The 26,005-nt window shown below is 38.5% G+C and overlaps 1 protein-coding gene across 2 annotated transcripts in view; it reads right to left on the bottom strand.

The window, feature by feature from the left end:
* Window positions 1-19,293, bottom strand: part of ZPLD1 (zona pellucida like domain containing 1) — a 41,140-nt gene extending 21,847 nt beyond the window's left edge. Inside the window, exons 1-3 of one of the 2 annotated variants that reach the window (XM_087439419.1) lie at window positions 19,263-19,293; window positions 15,928-16,044; window positions 1,123-1,343 (exon numbers count right to left, since the gene is read on the bottom strand). In XM_087439419.1, coding sequence (XP_087295545.1) covers window positions 1,123-1,343; window positions 15,928-16,044; window positions 19,263-19,281 — 357 coding nt within the window. In that variant the 5' untranslated portion in view covers window positions 19,282-19,293. Of the gene's footprint in view, window positions 1-1,122; window positions 1,344-15,927; window positions 16,045-19,262 lie in introns of those variants that run through there. The other variant, XM_004439968.2, reaches the window with a different exon arrangement.
* Between the last annotated feature and the right edge of the window lie 6,712 nt (window positions 19,294-26,005).

Below are 26,005 nucleotides of genomic sequence, written 5' to 3'. Positions count from 1 at the left end.
AGAGTCAACAACACTCAAGCTACAGGCTTGGAAAGGGTCATGGGCACAATATTGTAACTGCCGTCTGGGAACAGATAAAGAAGGAGATGCAGAGGAATCTCTTCCTCCTGTCTCCCATCTCCCACCAAGTCTTAGAAACCCTGCCCTTAGCATAACCAAGCCTTCCCGTTAATCCCAAAGAATAATTTATGAAGAGGAAAAGCCAATTTCTCCTTCTTCACTGGGCTAAATGGTCATTTCCTTTTCCATGGTATCTCCTTTTTGTCTTTGCTAGGATTTACCAATATGATTATATTTAAACAAGCAAAATGAAAAAATAGTACTAAGTGAATTTCAGTGTAACACCCCCGAATCACAATATTTTTACTTCAATTAATTTTAATTCCCAGGAGAGTCAATTCCTTATTCAATTCTCTTTTTGATGTTCAATGCATGGATAAACAAATAAATAGCATAGACCAGTGGTTCTGTTTCAGGGTGGAAATATTCGAAGCAACGTTTTGATTTTCACAGTGACTGGAGAATGTGCTACTGGGATTTTATGGTTAAGACTGGGTATGATAAACATTTTGAAATTCCAAGGACATTCCCACACAGTGGAGAATTTCACACCAGAAATACTGACAGCCCTCTTTTACAAAATACTGGTGTGGATCAGTCAGTGCTAAACATGAGACCTAGAAGATTCTAAGGCTCCCATTCTATATTTCATCTTTCTTCTGAATGAGGTCACTAAGAAGCAATAGGCCAAGTGATTCATTGCCCAAGTTGCTGGAACAAACAATTTTAGTATGACCAGATATTTCCATAAAAAGCATGAGGAACATAGCTATGATAAACTGTAGAGAAATATTCATCAGTGTCACTCACACAAAATAATGCTGCTTAGAGTAGCACAGCTGATCTCAGGCCCCTCAATTGCCCAGATACAATAAACAGAACCATTGTTGGAAGAAAAAATTGTATGTTTGGGCATGGAAGCCTCAGACAAAGGGAAGTGATTGGTTCAGTATTATTGGAATTTTTTCTTGAAATATAGATTGAGCTTCTGATCATTTCATGAAATGGGGAGATTTTTAGTTATGATCCCAAATCTAGTACACAATTGCACTCTGATCTTACCACTAGGTTGTTTCCACAGCCCTCCAAGGTGCTGAGGTTGATGATGAAAATGACCACGGCAGGAAAGGTGTTGTTATTGATGAAGCCCCTGCAGTGGGAATCCCCGTGTCTTCCATTCAGTGCCAGATCTGTTTCAGAATAACCAGAGAAGAGTACTGTGCAAAAATTAATCTTCATTGTAATGGCCTGCACCCCACAGTAGACATTGATGTCTCTTTCAGCTGCAATAAAAATATATAAAAAACAAAGGTAAGTCACAAAAGCACAATAGAAGGTACAAAAATAACTTTAACTTCCCCTGATGTATTTACTCATCCCCTCATTCTAAGTCATTTCTATATTTGAAAACACCATAATCCAATGTGCAAGTTATCAAGAATGGTAGCCAGGAAAAAAGTTTGTGATTCAGTTATTTAGGAAGAGATCTTTGAGTGTAGAGATTATAGCTCATCTTTGTTTCCTTCTGTCCAGTGTACAGTGGATGTGCATTAAATGTTGGTCGAGTATTGTTGAATGATTGGAGAATTGAGTGGAAAAAAATCGGGTTACTGAGGAGATTCAGAACTAGAGTAACTGAATTATTCAGATCACCTGTCTAGAGTAGTGAAACTCACTACAAATGATGCACTTTCCCAGGTGTAAGGAAGAAGCAGTTAAAATCCATCCTAAGCCAAATTGTCGAGCACTTTGGTATTTTGTAACCCACCTTATCCAAGATGTAGAAACAAAAGCCATCCATCAGAATTTCATTTTATTTTGCCTATATTAAATCACGCTAGAGAGAAGGATGATGAAAAATAGTGTGCTGATATTACAAACAAAAATGCATAGCCTACTCTAAGAAAATTTTGCCAACGACTGTGCCTCAATAAAAAGGAATGAGCTAGGTATGGAATTGTAAGACACAATTTGTGTAGTTTTCCATGACTCCATGAGTTATCAGTGATGGGATCCATTCTAGGTCTGTAGAGGTGAGCACGTGTGCGCACGCACACACACACACAAGCTTTTCATATGTCTATTTAGTTATTTTTCTACAAGTAATGAAGAAAATATATGTAGAAAATGGAGAGGTTGGCTGCTAGGTAATTCCCCTGTGGCAGAAGTTTTACTTTTATTGGTTTTGGTAACTGTTATAAGTTGAATTGTGTCCTTCCACTCCAGAAAAAAGATGCACTGAAGTACTAACCCCCAGTATCTCAAAATGTGACCTTATTTGGAAATAGAGTCATTGCAGAGGTAATTAGTTTAGAGGAGGTCATAGTGAAGTAGGGTGGGTCTCTAATCCAGTATGACTGGTGTCCTTGTAGTGGGAATGCCATGTAAAGACAGAGACACAGGGAGGATGCCACGTGAAGGCTGAGAATTGAAGTGATGCCTCTACAAGCCAAGGAACACCAAAGCTTGCCAGCAAGCCACCAGTTGCTGGGAAGAGGCCACCAGATGCTGGGAAGAGGCCACCAGATGCTGGGAAGAGGCAAGGACGGGTTCTACCCAGAGCCTCAGAGGGAGCACGGTCCTGCTGACACCTTGGTTTTGGACTTCTGGCCTCCAGAACTGTGAGACAACACATTTGTGTTGTTTCAATCACCCCGTCTGTGGCACTTTGTTATGGCAACCCTAGGAAATTAATACAGTAACCTCGCCACGTTTTAACACTCTGCTTTACCACTTAGATAAAGAATCTGAAACATGCATCAGGTTTTCAAAGTGTGGAAACAAACAAAAACTGATTATGCTATTTGGAGAAATAGCATTTGAACCGTGATTGTTCAAAAAAGGAAAAGCAAGCAAAATAAAAGGTTTTCTGGTAAATGACAGGATTTTCACCCGCCTAATATATAAATGTGTCTTCAAGATTTTTTGGCAGAGACCGAACTTCCCAAATCTCTCAGCTCTGATATGAGGGTAGAAGTGTTCAATAACATATTTCTTTGGACTGTGCATTCTCTATACTGGTTTTTTACTGGCAAAATGAGTCATATTTTGAAGATGTGAATAAGTCAATATGGAAATTTTTGTTTAGTTATGATTTTAAACTCATTACAGAAATGAAATAAAATCTTCCTCATGGCCAAAGATGGAAAGAAAGATGGAAAATCTTTTTCATGGCCAAAAGGCAATAATAGGCTAGTTAGTACAGAAAACGCCAAGCAATATTTCCTTTGCAAGTAGAAAAATAAAATGAATTCATTATGAAGTTTACCTTGCCAACATAGAAAATAATAAATAACACTTATAATTGAGAGAATATCTGTATTAGCCTTCAGCAACATTAACTATTTAAATGCGACCATGACTTTTAAATGATGATTTCATGTTAACAAATGTATAGTGAGTGCTTAACCAACTTCAAAATGCACCTTATATCTATTAATTTTTCTCCATCTGGATGCTATTCGTTGACCCATTACCTCCCCTGGAATATTACATTAACTTCCTAACTGGTTCCTTATTTCTACTCTTAACCCCCTCTAATTAGTACAGCTGTTAATACATGAATCCAGCCATGTCACCTCTTTGCTCAAATCTTCAATAGCTGCTCATTTCACTCAGGCCAGAAGCCAAAATCTTGACCCAGGTCCCCCAGAGTCTCCGTGATCTGCCACGTGCCTGCCCCTACATTCTCGTCTCTCTCCTCTACCCACCTTGTTCCCTCATTTGTTTCACTGAACTTACTTCAGTTCTTTAAAAGTATCACACGGAGTGATAGAAGCCAGAATAGTGGTTACCTCCTGGGGTGGAACTGTCTAGAATAGAGGAAATAAGGAAAATTTGGGGGGTGATAAAAACGGGCTCTATCTTGATCTGGGTGGTGGTCACATGAGGGTACACGTGTTAAAACTTCAAGCTGCACCCTTAAAATTGGTGCATCTTATTGTATGTAAATTACTCCTCAATGAACTACCATTAGCATTTTAAAAAGCCGAGCACAGGTTTACACACAGGCGTCCAATCAGCGCTTTCCTCTGCTTGGGAGGATCCCCCCACCCCCAGTCTCTGTGGAAGTAACTCCTACTCTGCCTTCATGTCTCAAATCTCATTGTCCTTTTCCCAAAGACTTCCCTGATCCTCAGTCTAGAGTATGCCACTCTGTTTTATGCTGTCATATTTCCTTAGAATTGTATACGTATTTGTATATCTGTTTTTTCACTAAACTGAAAGTTCCGGAGAGCAGGAAGCTAGTAAATCCATCAATGTGCTCCAGTGAGTGTTTAATTCATTCGTTTATTCATCACGTGAAGTACTGGCGGCATAGACTGCACTAAGGATTCACAAAGTAGAGGTCCCTGTTCTCAAGTAGATCACAGTCCCTAAGGGGAGACAGATGTGGCCCACACTGACAGAAAGACTGGGCAGAGAGCTATAGGGTGGCGTGGACAGCCAGCCTCACCCAGGTCAGCTGGTTAGGAACGGCTTCCTGGAGAAGACGGCACTGAGCTAAGTTTTGAGGTATCAGTAGGAGTTAGCTACCTAAAGGAGTGGAAATTTTATAACGCAGAGGGGACAGCGTGAATAATGACACTAGTGTGAAGCATGCTCAGGCTGGTTGGGAGCTAGACAGTTCCACTTTCATCAGAATTTAAAAAGTAAAGGAGGAAAAGGCAGGGAATGAGGCTATAGGTAAGACCCCAGAAAACCTTCACATACAAAATGGTCTCTTTAAGGTAACAAAACGTCCACCTGAATGTCAAATCAAATTCTCAGCTGCTAGAGAGTTTACTAAGAACTCTCTTTATGCCCAGTGAGTGGAGAACGAGCACCATTGCTCTACTTGGCATATCCTAAATGTATCAGAGTGAATACCTATGAAATATGTTACAAAGGAGAAGTACCATTCTCCTTAATTTATACCAGCTAAAGACTTTAGCTTCTTTACCCTTGTTTAGAGAAATTAATTGATGCTTGCAATAGCTTATCAAACTGCAATTATTACTTTGTCCAGAGGTAGAGCTCTCTTTTCTGTTTTCTGCTTTATAACTGAAGACTTGAATCCCTGCAATGGAACTGCATTTGCTACAAGCTGATTCCACTTGGAGATACAATAACAAAAGAAAGGCTTTCTGCAGTGTAAGAAAAGAGACCTGTTCAAATCCATCCTAACCCAGTTTTCTAAAGACTTTTCACTGTCCATTCCGAGGAACGCATGTTTTCCTGGTTGTAGGTCCTAAAGACATCCATTCAGCACAACTTTTCCATTTGTGAGGTTTTGAGGGAAAAAAATGATACGTCAAGTTGCCAAAGGGCAATTTCTGCCAAAAGTAGAGAAATATTTTTCAGAATTACTGAATAACAGTTGCTCACAACAGCTAAATTTTTTTAGCCTTTTTATTATCCCCGGCCTGAATTGCCACATCCCTTTGGACAATACTTGAGTATTAAGCAATCCTATGAGCACAAGCTAACGACAAAAAAATCAAGGAATAAATACCTTTAGATGTTTGATATTTAGTGTTTTGTGCTTAAAGATCTAAGTATGTTTAAAATGGCAGGCCTGCTAACAGCATTTATGTGCAGTTATGTTACCAAAATGACAATTTTTCCTCTGATATTTTAACCAAGCTAAGCTTTTCATAGAAATTTAAAAAAATACTGTATTCAACTGAATTCAGGTAAAAATATTGTTCTGCACTCCTTTTACCTGTCAATCAGGTAATGAATTTGTCTCAGATTTTCTAAAATTATGCAAATTTTAAATATCCTGTCACATTGTCAACCATCCATCTTACCATGTATAAAAATGTGTCCTGATTTTGGGTTCATAGAATGTGTTTTCCATATAAATGGGAGAAAAGAAAGGATGGGTCCAATTCTAAATATGTGAATAAAATTTCACTCTAGTTTATCTTCAATAAAGTTCCATTCCTAGAACACCTAATTACAGTTTTCCCTTTAGACACAAGTACTGACAATGTATTTGCAGCATTTCACTCACATATCTAACAAGTATATCTAACTTTATTCTTTTTTTCAACAATTCCATACTCAACTGGGTTAAATCCAATGGCATCCAGGTGACACTAAAGATTCCTAGCTTTTGACAGACTGTATGATTTTCATCTCATTTCCATACTGTTAAGTTTGAGATCTACATTTCCTTTCACCAGCATTAAAATATTTATTTTAACATTTTCTAATTATTACCTGGAATAACAAGCACACAGATCAATGGAATTATTCAAATAATTTTCACACACATATTCTGCAATGCAAATAAACGTGGCAACACCCCAAAATTGGGCTGTCAGCTAGTACTCAGCACTGCAGTGCAGTGGCTCAAAATATTCCTTTGCCATTGATCTGAAAAAGTAAAAATCTGTATGGGAAGCAATTCCGGGGCTGGGAGGTCAGTGTATAACATTAAAAAAAAAGGTGAGGTGTGGTGCATAAGAATTGAACACACAAAATTAGTGCCATCTGTCTTATATAAGCTAGAGGCTATTGGTCATATTTATTTTCAAGATCTAAACTACATGCCACTTCCTATCTACAAAGTATTCCAAAAAAGCATTTATTGTATACATATTATGTGTCAGTCTCTGTGCTAGACTCTGAAGATAAAGACATTGACAAGATTCCTTTACTTCAAGGAGCTCATGGTTGAGTAGAGGAGACAGAGACGTTACAACGCAGCCTGATAATGATTTGATGGAGGTTTATATACAATGTTGTATACAACTATGTCTTGGTAGGGCAGAGGTGTTTGGAAGGACTGTTGGGAAGGAACGAAATAGTTCCAACTGGTTGCATTTTATAAGCAATTGATGAGATAATGCCATGAAGAGAAGGGGGTGTCAAACTGATGCTCAGGTTTCTATCTTTAGTGACAGAGTAGATTATTCCCTGAGATAAGAAATACAGGAAAGAAAAAGACCATGAGCTCAATTTTTGAGAAGCTGAGGTTCATATGGGACCTTCAAGCAGAAATGTACGGCAGGTAGCTGGAAATATGAGTCTAATATTTGGAGGATAGAAAAGAGTAAGAAATATAAATTTGGGAATCACTAAATACTCAATATATCACTTATAAATAATAATAGATGAAATATCCATGAGAGTATTCAGGTAAGGAAAGAAATAGGCTGAGAACAGAAAAATAATACCTAAGTTGTCCTGTAATAAGACTTTCCCTCATTTCTCCAATGGAATGTAATTATTCCCTTGTGCTCTATCCCACATCACCTTAACTGTGAGTCTACTGTATGGTTTACACTGTATCTGGGAGTGGATATTTGCTTTCCCACTAGATTAGGAACTCACTGAAAGCTCTGGGTTTTTCCAAAGTGCCTAACAAATACTTAGCAAATGTTTATTAAAATATACCTAATTCAGTTCTTTCACAAACAGCATGCATGGTTTCTAACTTTTTAATATCAAGTTCCGAGATTCAGACAAAAAAAATATGTGTGCAATTGATGTGGGCTCATCTTGACTGTTCATCCAGAACTCATATTTCCCATCTGTACTCTGCCAACTCTGAGACGATTCCTGTTCTCAGAATGTTAAACATCAAAATCCTTAATGTCAGATATTTTCTGACTTCCAATTGAGAAAATTCAGCCCATTAAATAATATGAAATTAAGGAATTTTTGTAATTTTTTTAGGTATTTGATCTTTTTAAGTGCATCAGTCTTAAATACTAATTATCTTGCCTCATTATTAATAAGAAATTTAAAAAAAATCATTTCCCCTTAATAGTGATAGATTTGCTTACACCTATTTAATGTCAAGCAAGTGCATGACAGTCAGCTGGGGTTGGCATAAACACTGTGGTTAAGTAACAACACAAAGCCAGCAAGATGTCGTGAGTACCTGCTCTCACCAGCACTTCTTACACTTGCCAGTGCACAAATATTCCCAGAGAATCTTATTAAAATGCAGATTCTGATCAGTAGACTGGAATGGGGCCTGATTTGTGCATTTCTCACAAGCTCACAGGTGATGCCAGTGTTGCAATCTCTTAACCAACTGAGTTGCTTGGTCACAACTATACATTTTGCCTGGGCAGAAGGTAACCCTGAGGTGGATTCTGCCCGGTAGGATTAAGCACTCCCATCAAGTATCTATTTGTATGATTTACCTGCTTACAAGAGGGAGAAGTTTGGACGAAAAAGTGACAGGAGAGAGAGAACCATGAAGGGGGTGGGCATGTGTCTGACTCCCTACCTTGTCTGAGGAACTAACATGTTTTGAATCTCAAGGAAAGAGCACTCATGAAAAGCTTTATGAGACTGAGCCCCAATAAGCTACTTTAGTGCTCAGGTGGCAACGTGTGAAACAAACTTGGCAATAGGATCAGTCTTCTCCTAGCCCCACCTCCACCTCATTCCACGAGCCATAGCGGTTTAGTGACTGGAGCAGTATAGTACACCTCAGATGGCAACTACGCCCTGGGCACTCTCTGAACCACTGGGGGAGACATGGGTGGGGGTGGGTGAGGCTGTTGTGAGCAAATGGAGGCTCTGTGCAGTTCCCTTGCAGGATTCCTGTGAATATGATTGAACTTGTACCCAGCGACTGGTTTATACACACTTAAAAGTGGCATTGGTTTAAAACTTGTAGTATAAACCAAAACTTATTTCAATATACCAGGAGGATCCTCTTCTGTACGCTGAAAAGGGCACTGCTGCATAGTGCCATCAAAATCTCACCTGCAAATAATTTACCTCCTGGACTCCAACAGATATTCCAAAACTGATTACAACATCTTAGCAGATTATAAGAGTAATTTATATATTATTTCCAATTCTGTCTCTGTAAAATGAGGGTAGTAATATTTGGCACTGCATAACCTTAAAATTGCTTAGAGAACAGATGCTATATATGTTGCTTTAACTCATTTTTTAAAGTTACTTTTCCTCCTAACAAGTTTTTATACAATATTGAGTTTTTGGTGCTAAAAGAGCAAGAAGTCCTAAAGGGATATCGATGTTTCATCTACACAAAAATACCAGCAGCTGATGAAGAATTTAAAGTGGATTAGGAATTCAAGTCTCCTCTCTGTATTGAACAGGTTTCTTGCCACCTCAGTTTTTCACATCCGTTTCTCATTAGCAAATGCAAGCTGTTGCTTCAGTGCTGTAAGAAATTCATATGCAGTCTGAGGCGAACTTTGCAGACTTACGTTCACACTTGCTTCTCCATATTCCTCAGAACCAGGAGAGTTTGGTCATCTTTTTCAGGCAGAAAAATGCACATGGGTTCTACTTATATAAGCAGAGGAAGTGAAAAATTCATGCAATAAAGAACTTTGTTATTAAAATAAAGAAGGGCATGGACTGAATTATTCAGTCACTGAACTTGCTAATTGCTCTTCTCTGCACTGCACCTTATCACCGTAGATTAGTCAGGATGGGATCAGCAGTCGCTGACTGGATCAGGTCTTCTGCCTCAGCTTGTCTAGTAATTGCAGCCACAGGTGCAAAGCAGAAAGCAGGCATCCTCCTGACAACTTGGAAACCAAAACACACTTCTACACAGGAAGGCAGGAGAATTGGCCCTTCTTATCTACACAGAGGGCCAGAACACACTCCCTGGGGTAATCATTCCACTATCCACTCTTACTTTGTCTTTGGCACAGAACAATGCAACAGTTAAGCAAAACCTAACACAGGTTAGACGGTTCATTTTGCCTGATCGACCCATGAGTTCTATCAATTAAATCAGTGATTTTCTATTTTATTTTCTGTGCTACACTGGTGTTCGTTGAAATATTAACAAATATTACCGGAAAAAAGATTTCCCTAGTCAAGCAGCTCTTGGAAAGTCTAAACAAATTTCTCTACATAAGGTTTTTTGGGTTCTTTAATGTGGTAATTTACATTGTGATTCTCCACCTATACATCATTTTTTTCTTTCAGTTTTATTGAGATATAGTTGACATACAGCACTGTATAAGTTTAAGGTGTACAGCATAATGACTTGACATACATATATTACAAAATGATTACCACAATAAGTTTAGATAATATCCATCATCTCATACAGATACAAAGAAAAAAGAAAAAAATGTTTTTTTCCTTGTGATGAGAACTTTTAGGATTTACTCTCTTAGTAACTTTCAAATATACAATACAGTATTGTTAACTATAGTCACCATGCTGTACGTTACATCCCTATGACTTATTTGTCTTATAACTGGAAGTTTGTACCTTTTGACTCCCTTCATCTAATTCCCCCATCCCCACTCCCTGCCTCTGGTAACCACAAATCTGATATTTTTCTCTATGAGTTTTTTTATTTGTTCTTTTTAGATTCCACATATAAGTGAAATCATACGGTATTTGTCTTTTTCTGTTTGACATTTCACTTAGCATAATGTCCTCAAAGTCCATCCATGTTGTTGCAGATGGCAGGATTTCCTTCTTTTTATAATATCCCATTGTATATATATATATATATATATATAACATTTTCTTTATCCATTCATCTGTTGATGGGCACTTAGGTGTTTTCATGTCTTGGCTATTGTAAACAATGCTACAGTGAACACGAGGGTGCAGATAGCTCTTCAATATAGTGGTTTTGTTTCCTTCAGATAAATACCAGAAGTGGAATTGATGGATCATAGAGTAATTCTATTTTTATTTTTTTGAGGACCCTCTATACTATTTTCTATAATGGCTACACCAATTTAAATCCCACCAACAGTGCACAAGTGTTCCTGTTTCTCCACATCCTCATTAGCATTTGTTATCTCTTACCTTTTTGATAATAGCCATCCTAACAGGTGTGAGGGGATATCTCGTGGTTTTGATTTGCGTTTCCTTGATGATTAGTGATATTAAGCACCTATTCATGTACCTGTTGGCCATTTTAATATCTTCTTTGGAAATATGCTCAGTTTTGCCCATTTTTAATTGGATTATTTGTTTTTTTATATACATCATTTTTTAAACATAGTATTCAAAGTTCACTTTAAGACATTATGGTTTGATGGAAAGATTCCTAGTTTTATAACTCTGTCAGTTGCTAGCTTTGCAACATTGAATTACAATCCTCAATTTCACCATTGTAAAATGAGGATTGAAAAAGATTTGTAGGTTTGTTGTAAGGAATAAAAGAGAGAATTACATAATGTGCCTAGCATTCAATACATGGGACCTATTGTTTTCTTTCTTATTAGTGTTATTTAAATAGAATACAAAATGACAAGTTATGTAACACTGACACATTCAGTTTCCCATGACTGTTTAGTTCACCATAAGACAGTGTCAAGCTACAACTATTCTGCTGCCATGAGCCTAATCTGGCCTTGGCTGTGCCTTTATCATTAAAGACTTCTTCAGAGGCCTGAAAGTTTAGGCTAACCCTTATATATTACTATCTTCCAAAAAGGGAGGCTAGTTCCAGAAGGTATCCATCAGTCACAGAGGCCAAATGCATTTATCTGGATATTGTACTCTGTCCAAATAATTCCTCGGTTCTCTAAAAATCAGCTGTGGGTTGAGTTTTATTCTGGGAAGAGCACAACTATAATTTCAGTGGGGCAATGAGTCTGTTCCTTGCTAGTAGCTTGGATAGCCAAGAGTTAACTATCTTTAAAATTAAACAGTATCCCCTTAAATTTAAAATGAATTAGACCATAGCAGTTCACTTGGCCCAAGGATAAATGCCATGGAAACTAAAGAAAATAGTTCTAGTGTCATGAAACAGCAAAGGTCAGATAGAGTGAGATGATTACTCTCATCATTATTAACATTACTTTGCATTTAGATAGGCCCGCTCCCTGCCAGGCTCGTTCGCATTCTGTCCCGTTGCTTGTCTCTGAGCAGCTTGTGAGCTCCTGATGGCATCAGGGGTGATCCTGACGTGGAGGAGAAGCCGCAAGGCGAGAGGGGAGTGAGCAATCGACATTTAGGCTTTGTTTGCTCACTCTGGTCTTCTTTTGCAAACAACCTGCAAAAACGTGCTTACTTGAAAATAATACCCACATAAAGTTAGAGCCTCTCCTGGGCCTTCTGATCTATCTGGATTTAAGTTTTTTGTTTATTGTTTTAACATAAACTTAAAATCACAAAGATGTGTGTGTGTGTGTGTATATTTGGAAAGTTTGGATACTTGTTGTCTAAGCTGGGCAGTACGGGAAGTGCTGACGTGTGAGGACTAACGCAAATTAAACATAAGAAACTTAATTTTCTATGTTGAAAATAAGGGAAAAGACTTCTCCTTCCTCCCTTTTCTTAGAGCATTTACATCAGAAAACTTGTAACTGTAAGTACTGTCTCCTCTCCTTTCTGAAGTGTATTAAGTCCTTTTGAAAATTAGATAGGACTTTTGTCAGCTTTGTGACCCAGGAATGTCTTTCTCAAGGACCTGGGAGCCATCTCTTTGAAATGTAAATACCAAGGTAGAGAGCCTCCCATCTCACAGCTTCTACGGGAAGGTAGGAGCCTAACTTTGGTGGGAGCCTGGCTCCAAATTACAAAAGTACGTCCTTCCATAGAAATGTGAGTTTATTTTTCCTCTGGATAGGCCAATACGCTAACACAGACGGTCACCCCAACTACGAGGTAAATTTACACTGAACTATATGTGACAAACAGTGCTGTCAAGTCCCCTTAATTGAGGACTAGTTATTGTTTATTTTGAAAACATAGATGTAATTGGTTGCATCTGCTCAGCTGTATAAAACAGTGCGATTTCTTTCTGTCTCTGCAATCTCTTAGTGGATTGCCTGTGATGAGCATCATAGTGTGTTTTAACGATCATTCAATGATAAAAGCGTTTTCATCTCTACTATCTGTGTGGAAAAGACTTCTGGATTGGGAGAAGATTTTGTTTTTAATTATATTTCCCCAACATGACTGTGCTTTTAATTGGAATAATGGACTCAAGACAACAATAGAATACCTACGTTACTTGTTTTAACCATAAATGTATATTAGCCTCGTCTGCAGGGTTTAAAATACAGATCCCCAGCCCCACATTCAGAGATTCTGACATACATATTTGGGGTGAAGCAGCGGAGTCCACACTTTTAACCATCCCCAGTGATTCTGATGCAGGTGCTCAGTGGGCGCCATTGTAAATGGATGTCTTAACAGAAATTCTTTAATTTACTGTATGAGAAGTATTTCCTTTTGCTGTCCTCGTCACCTCCTGCCTCATTTACGTGTTTTCTCTACCTTTACAAGTGTACGGCTACAACATCAGCTGCATCTTCTCTACAGATCTATCTTGACATTTTGGCCTCTTTTCCACACATAGCAGGGTAAGGCTTGACTGTCCTTCCCGGGCTCTGGCCCCTCAGTCCCCTGAGGGCCACTGCCTCCCACTTCACTGAGAAGATGAACACAATTAGCATCTCTCAGCTGCTCTGCCTGCATCTTCTACCTCTCCTCCTCTCCTAAATCAAAGAAACAGCTTCCACTTGTCCAGGGTCACCTCCCCCACCTGTGCCTTTGATCTCTTCCATATTTTCTTTCCCCACTACATCAATTATTTCTGTATTAGTATTTCCAGTCTCTGAATACTTTCCCTTTACTCATGTATGCTGAGGTCTCTCTAGTCCTCTAATCTAAAAATCCTCTTTTCTCATTAAATTACTGGCTCAGGTTACTCCTCTCTTTCCTTCATCACCAAAGTTTCCGAAATAATAGTCCATTTTCATACCTTTCATTTTTCTCCCCCCATTTACTGCTCACTCCCTGCCCAGGGAGTCAACTCTCACATTGCTGTCTTCAGTTTCAACCTCTCTCCTGAGACCCAGGTCCAGATTTCCTACTACTGGATAGAGGCTGCCACTAGAATTTCTAAAAGCTCCTCAAACTCATTATTTCCAAATTCAAACTTCCTTTCTAAAACATGCAAGTGTCTCATATCTTTAGTGTCACCTAACAGAATCAACATCCAGTTATCCAAGCTCAAAGCATCCTCCAGTCTTCTCTCTCTCTCATCTCCCGAATGGAATCAGTCCTCTAGTTCTGCCTAGTTCACCACAGAGTGTCTCCTGCTAGCTGTCTCCCCCACTGCTCCCACTGCCACTGCCTCCAGGATATTTTTCTCAGCCTCCAGTCTCTTCTAACATGTTTCCATCTTTCATACTTTTCCCAGTATCTGCCTTCTAAAACAAATTGTAACCACATCGAACCTTAAAAAGATATGTTTAAAAAGACTCAGTGGCCCCTCATTGTCTACAAAATAAAGACAAAAAATTTTCATTACACAAATAACACACAAAGTATTCCTGCCAAAACAACTGAACTTGAGTTTACTTGAACCTGTAGCTCTAATTAGTTTACAGGATATACAGGAAAGAGGAGCATGTTAAATGACACGTCAGAGTTGCAGCCAACCAGATCCAGAGTGTCAGAATTCTACAAAACAAATGACCAAATTACTTAAAGAGATAAATAGCACTTTAGAAAAGCAAGAAACAGAGAGGAGCTGTTATAAATTAAAACAGACTTAAGACACATGTCAAGTCAACAAACACACCATGTGGATGTGTTAGAGCAACTTGGCTGAGTGTTAGATGATATTAAGGAATTACTGTTGTTTATTAGATGTATACGTGAAGTGCAATGATTTATTTAAGTTCTTTTCCATTAGATATACACACAGAAACATGAATAATGAATTCATTTTAAAATATTCCAGAAGTGGGGGTGGTAAGAAGGAGAGAGGGATAAAACAAAATTTGTAAATGTTGGTAACTGACAAAGCTAGATGAGCAAATGTGAGTGCTCTTTTTCCTAATCTCTACCTTTATGTAAGTTTGAAGTTTTCCATAATAACAAATGTTAACAAAAACCCACAAACCATCATTTGTGGTATTCAAAACCATGAACAATCCTGCCCTCGCATACCTTCCTAGACTTCCCTGCAGACATTTCCCATCCTGACTTCCATGTTGTACTTAACCCGCCATGCACTTGCACTAGGTCTGGGCTCAGGAGGACATTCCCATACATTCTGGTCTTAATTCTGGAACAAGCCAGATTACCTCTCTTCAGATAATTTAGACATCTCACATCAACTCTGTAACTACCTGCTGATTGCTCTACACAGGTGGACTGTTGCCCTGGAATGTTCTGAACATAGGAGTACTGGCAGGTTTGGAGAATGTAAGACATGGTGGAAGGTATTTCAGCGTGCGTGGCAGACTTGAAAAAGAAGATTCAGATTGTCTAACCTTTGTTTTGTAAATGGTGAACTGTGGTTCTATAACTTTATCTGATATAAAATTCCAAATATTTAAATGAAATGTTGAATTACTTCTCATGGAGTGCAGATTTGGGGAACCTGTGGGACTGTCCATCAGTATGGTCAAAAGCTGATTTCCATCACCGTATTGATGGGTTGCTGTGAAATGCATTCTGAAGCCGGTCTGTGTACTTTAGTGGTGACCAACATTTCATTGAGATAGTATTTTTTGAGTATTGCATGATATTTCACTTTCACTATTTCATTTTCTTAGGTGTTATTCCTAAACAAATCTATTGGCACCTAAGGGCAGTTTTGAAAGTCTGAATTAACGTATGAGGAAAAAAAAATGGCATCAATTAGGTGAATTTTGAATGAAATTAGCCTCTCCCAATTTTATTACCCACTAGCCAATATTTTTCGCATCTATGAGCAGCCATTATAATAATATTAACTATGATGAACACTTTGTATGTTAATGTGGATATAAATTACAACTCCAGAAAAATGTCTTTTGTCATTTGCCATTTGTTAATATCCACTTAATATAGAGGGATATCCCCCCCCCATTTTCCATATGTATTTAAATGATTTACTATTCAAACATAATCACTCTTTCCAGATACAATTAGAGGAAAGATTAGGTTCAGACTTACCAGGAAATCTACTGTGGAGGTTGGCATCACAGTTGTAGCCATTGAACTGAGCAGATCCCGGAAGCACTCTCATTGTTAGAAGCAACAGCAACCATATTTGTTCCATTGCAAAACCTAGAAAAGACTGACTTATCATGTGACTATCACCAGCCTTCACTCTTCCTGCTGGGAAGACTGAGGCTGACCTCACTCACTGCAGCACAGGCGGGCAGTCCACATCCGTGCCGTCAAGGTCATTAAAGGCCTAAGGATTATCAGAAATAATGGTCAGCAATGAGGCAGAGATTTTGGTCACAATATTTCAAAATTACTTTCACTCTTTGGCTTCAGTTTGCTAAGGGTGACAAAGCCAGGCTTTTGTAGTAGAAGAGCTAAGGTATAAATCATAAAATTTGCAAAAGAAAAATTCTTTATTATAAACAGGAAGAACTCCAACCAAGTACTTGGCAGATTAGAACAGCATGGTGAGGCAGACTGACCAATTTGGAGACAACTCTATACTTGAAAATACCCATATACCCAATATTCGATACGTGATTCTCAGAGAATGCTCAATGCTCTTAAGGATCAAATAACATCAGAAAAGATTTCCCCTCAACAAAGGAATTCCAGACCAATGCTACTTCTCCAAATCAATGGATTGTGTATCATTTTCTCAGGAAACAGAGATGAAACAAAAGGGACAACAGAAACAGACTATGCGTGGAACAACATCCTGGGTCCCCCAACGACTGCTCTTTGGTAGGTAACAAGGGCTGAACCCGACGTACGAAAACTTTGAATTCTTAGTGGAAAGTAATGGAAAGTGACTTTTTAAGTTGTCAATGTGGGTTGAATAAATAAATGTAAATTGACTTTGATACTTAAACACCAGTCAGTCTAGTGTACAATTTTTTTTCTGGATGCCCTTTTTATTTGCCTGATAAAATTAAAACATCTTCCAGAAGTGTTCAACTTATTCTCAGAGCATAGTTTGTGCATTGAAAAAAAGTCTTTTGGGCTGGTGGTTTTGGTCTATGCACAAAAAGCAAAAATAAAATAAAACTGTAAGTGGTTTGCTAAAATAATTTAGTGCATTTTAAAAGCTTGGGGTTTGGGGGGAAAATGATGTTTCAGCTGTCCTAAGAGATCTACTCTTAGATGATTAATCAAGTCTTTAGCAAAAGGAAGGAAATACATCTTGCTTCTGAATCATCATTTTAGTATAACAACTTTATGGTGAACAAAGTCACTTTGGTGAGGATGTGGGAAAGGAAGGCATGAGTTTACTCTCAAAAATAGACTGAAAAAAATATTAATTCAACAGGAGCTTCCTTCCTTCAGCATTATAACATACTCCTCAGGCACAAATCTAATGACTTTTGGAAAAACAGCCACGCGTCTGGTGGGTTCTGATCCCCTCGGACAGCTGTAAACAAAAGGCTTACAAACGGCTGACTCAGACTCTGTCCTTTCTTGGCCACACCTATGCCTTCCTTCTCTGGCTCCTCAGGACACTTCAAATAGACTACGATAGCCCTGCTCTTCCAGAGTCTTTGGAAGATTACTAGGAAAAGGAGTGGCTTGTTTCTGAATGGTACATCTTACCACAACACACACCTGTTCTATGCCCTGACACTCCCTTCTCATAATGGGTCCCATTAATTCCCAGAAGGCTTTGGAGACTCTAGACCCATACTGTTATCTTCCAATCTAGGGATGTCTCCCACCCCTAGGGATTCACAGAGTTAGGAATTTTCACGGGTGAGTTAATTTTATTATTCTGAAATGCTTTCTAGCTTTTACATTCTCTCACAGGAGACAAATAACACTTACTGAGTGCACACTGTGCACAAAGAAGGTGCTGTATGCCAGATCATTTACCTATAGTCTCCCCTTCATATTCATTATAATAATTAGATGATATTAGAATTACTACTCCATGTACAGAGAGAGAACAATAAGGCTCAGGAAGTTTAAGTGACGTGGAAAATAAGTGGAGGAACTAGAATTCAACGCCAATTCTTTCTTATAACAAAGTTTGCTATACAAACTACTCAAATATCTGTTACTAAATAAATTCACTGTGTTTTGGTTGCCATTTATCATCAGCTGTCTTCTTTAGCTTTTTAAATTATGTACTCTTTAGTAGGTCTCATCTGAAAACAGATAAACATATTCTTACATAGTGAATGCAATTTGCTTAATAGATGTATTTTATAACATGGGCATTATGAAGGAGAAAATTATTTTTAAAAAGGGAGAAGAGGTCCCTTGTTGTGAAAACAGTGAGAACTACTGTTAGACTAAACTGGACACGTTTATATTTACCAAAGATGGATAAGAGACTCAACCTATTTGTAACAGCTTTTTTTTTTTTTTTATAATTTTATTTATTTATTTTTTCCCCCAAAGCCCCAGTAGATAGTTGTATGTCATAGTTGCATATCCTTCTAGTTGCTGTATGTGGGACGCGGCCTCAGCATGGCCGGAGAAGCGGTGCCTCGGTGCGCGCCCGGGATCCGAACCCGGGCTGCCAGCAGCAGAGCGCGCGCACTTAACCATTAAGCCACGGGGCTGGCCCTGTAACAGCTTTTTGATAGAGGTAGCCAAATCTTAGCTTTTCGATGTCAGATCCGGTCTGAGGCTGTGCAAAAGAGGCACAGTTCTCTCCTTCACACTTTGAACAGGACCTACAGCACTGTCATGAAGGTTAAAACCCTTAGTAAATATTTTTTGATGAAAAGAAGGTAGAAGTAAAAGACAGCTTGCTTAGCAGAAAATACATTGATTTTGATATCAGCAGATATGGATTCAAATCCCCCTCAGCCACTCTCTAAATCTGCCATTTGAAAATTAAGATGATGATCATAGGACTTTGTAAACTACAAGTGTGTAGAGAACACAGCACAGTCCAGACAGACAGAGGCGTTGAAACACTAGTTTCAGGACCACCACATGTTGACGCGCAAGCCGTGCCCTGCACAACGGCATGCAGCGGAGGGGGACAGCGACAGGGTCTGTGCTCCTTTAGCTAAGCCATGTGCTCTGGAGCTGGACTGCTGGACACAAAGGTGTCCCACAGGCTAGTGACGGCCCTGACTAGTTGAATCACATTATTATATTGATAATATACTTGTAGTGGTCTGTGTTTTAATATTAAGGTGCGTTAAGCAGGGAATTTTAAAGCGGCACCCACATATCTTGTATAGGCGGTGTCCACACTTTGATCCCTATAATGTTGGCAGTGCTTATGGCATCTTCAGGGGTTTGGGAAGCTCTTTATATTCCATGTGCAAGTTAAAACAAAATGACGAACTAGTAACTTGCACATTTCCCATCCTCAGTCCTATCTCCATCATTTCTTCTGCACATGGAAAACCTGAGTATCAACTAGCAGTAGCAAACTTGGAGATGCTTACTTGCCACCGCCCTAAAGTTCTTTTTTGCAATGGGATTGCTTGGTATTTGGAGGCTATTTGACACTCTTTACATTCATCAATGTGTAATGCCCTGTTTGCTTCGGCTCCCTAGCTCCTGGGCAGGTGCAATTCTAGACATGTGTACTCTGGTCCTGACCTGGCTAAAGGAGCTTAGTGGAGCTTCACGTCACAAGGAGAACCCAATGCCTGTTGTCCACTCTGGGGTGACCTGAGGTGCTTGCAGTGCTGTTGCAGCTCCAGCAAAGTCTGCTTAGAAAACCTGAGCAGAAGCGTTTCCCATCTTTTCAACCATAACTAAGTGCAGCAACCAATGCCCCTACTTTGGTGCTAACAGTGGTGTACAAGACTGTCAAACACAGCCAGCATTACAAAACATTAGCAACAGATTCTTAGATAATAATGACCTTGAAGATATGTGTGCACGAGGTTTTCATACGTGTTTCTTAACTTACTACCTTCATAAATTTAAACTGATTGGAATTAGTGGATGAAGAGGTGGATTGTATGTATCACATTGAATTTTAAGGAATTCAGATGTGTTGTTTTAAAATATAGACACTTGCATCTCTTAAATTGGTACTAATGGGCTCTGTGTTTTATACTTAGCAACGCAAAGGAAGTCTATACTAAGTGATTTTCTGTCAAATATGTCAATACTTCTCATATTAAATTTTCTTTTAAAAGAGATAACTTCTTCCAAAATATGAATTTCTAATTTATTTGCTTAAGATTGACCTTAAGTCAGAAAAATATCATTTCACTTTCAATTCTCACTCAAGTTTACATAAATTGATATAGTTCTGTCACGAACATCATTCTCTAGATTTTGTATATTTGACAATCTTTTTTTGACCTTCCTTTTATTGAAATTTGTCATGTGCCAGGCACTGTACTGTGTTTAATATTCAGCTGCTAACAGAGATTTAATTTTTACTCACGTTACAAATGTAGAAACTGATGCCTAAAGTTCTTAATTGACTTCCCATGGTCACAGACCTAGTGAATGGCAGAGTGGAATGCAAAGCCAAGCTAGACCTTTGGGATTATTACACTACTCTCTTTGACTTAATTGGAGTTTGTCAAATAAATAAAATTAATGTGCTGCTAATTTTCAGAAAGTAAATTATATTAATAATGTATGCTTAAAATATGCTTTGCATTAAATGATTCAGAGGATTGTGGCAAACTATCTTTAATATCTACATAATTTTCATGACTCTATTTCACTTAGGCAATGAGGGCGCAAAGAATGTTATTGTTTTCACAAACTGATGTAATGACAGTACTAGTGAGTTTTAAGGGCTGCCTGTGTGCCAGAATGTTTTTTTAAGCATTGCATACATATTTTCTAACCATGAGATAGGTAATTTATTCTCCTTACTCTGGGGATGAGAAAACTAAGGCACAGAAATGTTAAGTAATTTGCCCAAGGTTAAACAGACAGCCAGGGTTAGAATCGAGATTCAATGCATGATGACTCTAGAAACCACACTCAACTGTTATGTGACCCCACCTTCCAGAAAATGACCCTTATAACACTCAACCAAATGGAAATGTGGCAATTATGTGGTAAGTTTGATCAATATACATAGATTTATTCCTGCATTCAGTTATCAAACATTATTGAATGCTTACATGTGCCTGGCACTGTCCAGAGGGGCAGAGCTACTGCAATTAGAAAAATTTTTATCTGCATAGAACTGACATTCTAGTGAGGGAAGTCAGAAGAAAACAAAATCTGTATGTGAAATACAGAATATATTTGTGATAAGTTCTACAGAGAAAAATAAAGCCAAATGAATGTTGGGAAGTTCTGGGGTAGAGGGCAGGGAGTACGAAAGTTTTAAATGGGGTGGCCAGGGATATATAATCAATCCACATAAATGAATCTCTGGGGCAAAACACTGTTTCAGTTATGAACTACCAGATCTACCTGTTTTTAATTTGTACTTCACTTTCACCTTTTTTTTTTAATAAAACAGACTTTTAGTGCATAAATTATTCTCTAGGAATAACTTGGACACTTTGAACAGCTGCATTAACCTTTTCAAATGAATAAAGGTGGCTCTTAGTGCCCGAGAAAAGTAATTTATTATATAGCACTCCTGTGACCTGAGAAAAAGTGAGCATGTTCAAAAGTGCCTCTATCTACTCTCGAGAAATAACTTTTGCAAAAACAAATTGGCTCAATAATTTATCAAAGTTTCATACTTCCTTCATTTTATTGACTTCATATAGGCCGGTCTGTATGATACTGTTCTAGTTGGGAAGAAAAATAGAGAATTCAAACCAAGCATCATTTCTGCAAATATTCAATCATCAGTCTAAGATTTATGTGTTTTTTTTCACTAAACTAAAGCTGATTTTTCAATCACACAGATTCTCAAAAATATGAAATAGGCTCTTTGGTGCCAGCGATCACCCAGTCCTCCCATTCTCAGCCTCCTCTGCATTTACTGACCAGCAACTCTGCACTGGCTGGCCGGCCCCTCCGCGAAGCATAACCTCCTTCCCCGTGCTCCTGCATTACCCACCCAGGCCTGCTCCTCAGAAAAGATCAGAAACACTTCATTAAGCTTTAAAGGACTAGAAATAGTTTAAAGAGTTCCCAGGAAAGGACAAGAGAAGAAATGTGTGTATTTTAACAAAGATCAAAATTTAAGTTAAAGGAATAAAGCCCTTTGAAGCAACCAAGAGGATCCAGGTAAGACCAGGGGCAAAGAGGCATTGAAGTCATACAGGGAGGCAACTATCTTGCTCCTTTAAGTCTCGCGGTGTTCACAATCTTGCCTCTAGAAAAGGACATATTAGCTCACCCCCTAAAATCACCAAAGTGCTGGAGACAGTGACTATTCAGCAAAGAAACGTTTTTTGATGGGGCGTCTAGGCTGAAGCTCTACATTCTTTATTTCTAGGCTGCACTGGACATTAGAGGAATTGTGCATATTAAAAGGAAAATGAAAATATAAAACTTTCATCAGAAATATCCATTATTGTGTACATATACATTCTTTAACGTAGAGTGTCTTTCTCTCACTAAACAAAGGATAAAACACACCATGTACTTTCAGAATAATGCCTCAAACAAAGAACGAAACATGTTTAGCCATCAAGAAGACATTCAGAAATTTTATGACTCTAAGGATGTTGATGTACACATAAGGAAATATGAATGCTACATGACGTTCCTAAGAGAAAAACCCACTCTTATTTTCTCTGACACAAAGTGAGTGTTCATTTATTTCCCTTTGCCTGCCTTTCTCATTTGTCTTTCTGTTAAGGGTTTTCTCAAGTAATCTATAACATTTAAATGATCTACAGTGTTTAGTTTAGAACATTTATCCTAGCACCTCAGTTTTGGGGTCCTGACAGATTGAACTAAGTCACTCTAAAAGCTTTTTCCTAATAATTCACCAGGTTCATTTTCAAGATAATGCATACATTTTATTCTCCTGAAGCAGCTTTGAAAATATGTTAGTATATTGACTTCCTTCCTCCTTTCATGAAGTATAGTGACAACAAACTAATGATAAAGTGATAATTTAAGTATTTAACTTAAATGCCTATTTCTTTCTAATTAATCAAACAGTTGGCTATTAGAATGATTATTTCAGAATGAAAATATTTCTTTCTCAAGAGAGATGATATACAAAATACTTATGAGCATGCACAGCACAGGAATCAGCCAATCAGAAGGGACACCATGCCAATAAACTCTGGCTAAATACCAATCCACTTCCAAAAAATCAAAGGTATTTGCATGGGCACCAATAATGAAAATGCAAAGATAACTTCATACCTTGGTCAAATCTTGCCTAGGAATAAAAGACCCCCATTCTCTTAGTACACCACTATTTGAAATTCCTCTGTTAATTAATTCATTTACTTATTCATTCCGCAAACTTTTCTTTTCTTTTTTTTTTTATGAGGAATATTAGCCCTGAGCTAACGTCTGTTGCCAATCCTTCTTTTTTTTGCTGAGGAAGATTGGCCCTGGGCTAACATCCATGCCCATCTTCCTCTACTTTATATAGAACGCCGCCACAGCATGGCTTGACAAGTGGTACATCTGTCTGCGCCTGACATGCAAACCTGTGAACCCCTGGGAGCCGCAACGGAGCGCACGCACTTAACCAATTTGCCACTGGGCAGCCCCCATTCCACAAACTTTTATTGAGCAGTTTCTAAGTGTCAGACTCAGGGCACTGGGATCCAGTGGTGAGCAAAACAAACGTGGTCCTTACCCTCACAGAGTTTACAGACTGGAGTGGGAAACAGTCATTAACTAATAGTCGCATACATAAAAATATACTCACAAAATATATTTGGTAAGTGCTGTGAAACAAAGTAAAGAGTGTTTCAAGAAAGTAGAACCATAGGACCTTTAATTTAGATGGGAGGTGTCAAGAAAAGACTTTCTGAGATGTGCTATATTGACAAAAATTGAAGGACTAATTTGAGTTAGTCAGATGAAGTCTAGGTAAGAGCCCTCCAGGTAGAGCTCACTCCATAACCACAGGTCCAAAAATGTAAACATAGTTAATTTTTTATGAAATTTGAAAGAAGGTCCATGCTGCCAAACAAGGAGGAAAGGGTCAGCAGATAAGTCAGAAAGTACAGGCAAAGAGACCATGGTGCACCATTTTTCCTAAATAGAATGGGAAGCCTTAGAGGGCCTTTGAGCTGAGGACTAGGCTTGTAATACCAGGAGTGGAGTGAAGTAAACAAATTTAGAATATTATTTTAACAGAAAATAACAGGACTGCATGTTGAATTCTAGGTGCTGAGTGAGTGAGAGAAACCAGGGACAGTTCTCAAGTTTCTGTCACGGTCAACCAAGTAAACGGTACTACCATATATTGAGATGGAAAATAATGTGGAGAGAGTACTTGCTGGAATGGGAGCAAGGATGGAGAAGAGACCAAGATATCAGCAGATTAGGGCCAAATGCACTGCAACCTCACTTTTCTGTATTTAGGTATCATAAAACATGAAACACATAGTAAGAAGCAGCATATCACTCTTGTTTTAAGTTGCAAGAGCAAGCCTCTGTTGGTTATCACAGAGGGTCTTGCATAAATACTGTAGTACTAACAGGAGAATGTTTCTAACACATTCAGAGGCATAGCAGCTGGTCGAGCAGTTGGAAACTGCAGCTACCTCACGTAATCAAAATGACCCCCTGAAACTCCTTCAAGTGCCCATCTCTACGTGGGATTCATGAGTAACAGAGTGATGTTTTTAATGAATTTCCTCCTGATCATTTCTGTTGCCCCATCCTTTGAGAAAGATGAGAATAGAACCCATATGAAAGGGAAAATATTGCCTAATTCTGACTTCCAAATATCCTTATTTTAAACTCAAAACAGAGAAAATAGCCATAAAAATCCATGGGTTTTGACTGCTAGAGACAAAAGAGATTTTGGCTCTCCGACAACTGGGCTTTAAGAGTCAGGCTTGGAGGACTGAGCACAGAGTTTGTACTAAAACCCACAGAGAAGATGTGAGATGATGTATGTCATAAATGCAATGCTTTGCCCCACATGAAGGAGCTTGGAGAGGAGTAGGAAAAGCAAGGGTGTTTAGATTCTGATGTGGAGTTTTCTTTCTGCTCCTCACTTTAGATAAAAATATCCAGGCAGATACATGGAATGTAGAAGCAAAAGGGACATACGCCTGGCTTTTTCCCTAAAATCTGGTAGGAAGTGTCTGCCAGAGTGCCCATGCCAACTTGGGGAAGTCAGAATTGAGTGGCAATGGTGATGGAACAGATCTAGACAAAAAGAAGGCTTGAGATTGCTTCCCATGGTCTTCCAACTGGCGTGGACATATGTTAAAAAGCTTCCATAACCCCTCAAGAGAGATAGAGAAGAAAACGAAAATTGACATATGTTGTACTTTACTGGGAAGCTAATACATAGCAGATAGCTGCAAGATGGATGGCCCAAAGCCGGGGCACAGCTGAGGAACGTGTTAGGAGCTCGGAGTTCCAGTAGCACCAGTAAGAGATTATATGTGTAAGTGAGGAGGTACAGTCACTGGTAGGAAATAGGATAAACCACTGTGCCTTCAACATTTTGGGAAAAGAGATCATAAGTTATGCCAGCCATAGTGGACACGGCAAGGGCAGTGACGATAACTAAAGACCAAATAGATGAGATGTCTCCATTAAGGCCAATTAACAGACTAAATACCCTCACCAATGCCAAGACAATAAGAATTCTTCTCAAAGTAGCTAATGTATACAATAATGACTATTATTTATTTTGTTTACATAAATTTTAATAATTTATTTATATAATTATTGTTGATAAATATTATTTAATATTTACTAATCATTTATCAATATTCTCTTTTAATTCTCACTGCAACCTTAAGAGATAGGTACTATAATTGTCCCTATTTTACAGGTGAGGAAACTGAAGCACAGAGAGGTTAAGTAGCTTCCTTTAAATCACTCACCTAGGCAGTGGTAGAGATGGCATTGGAACCCAGGTAATCTGGCCCCCGAGTCTGTGCTCTTAAACCTGCACCATACTGTCTCCCCCCACTCCCTTTCCATATGTGAAACATGAGGAGGTCAGGAGAAGAGGGGTGAGGAAAATTTTGACTATGACTGAATAGTTAACCCCAAAGAAACTAAATTTTAAACCCGA

This window comes from Ceratotherium simum, chromosome 15 (assembly GCF_057802395.1).
Source record: "Ceratotherium simum simum isolate JZ-2026a chromosome 15, ASM5780239v1, whole genome shotgun sequence".
In the NCBI taxonomy this organism is placed as follows: Eukaryota; Metazoa; Chordata; class Mammalia; order Perissodactyla; family Rhinocerotidae; genus Ceratotherium; species Ceratotherium simum.
The sequence above is the reverse complement of the archived record's forward strand: the minus strand, read 5'-3'. Positions and strand labels throughout refer to the sequence as shown.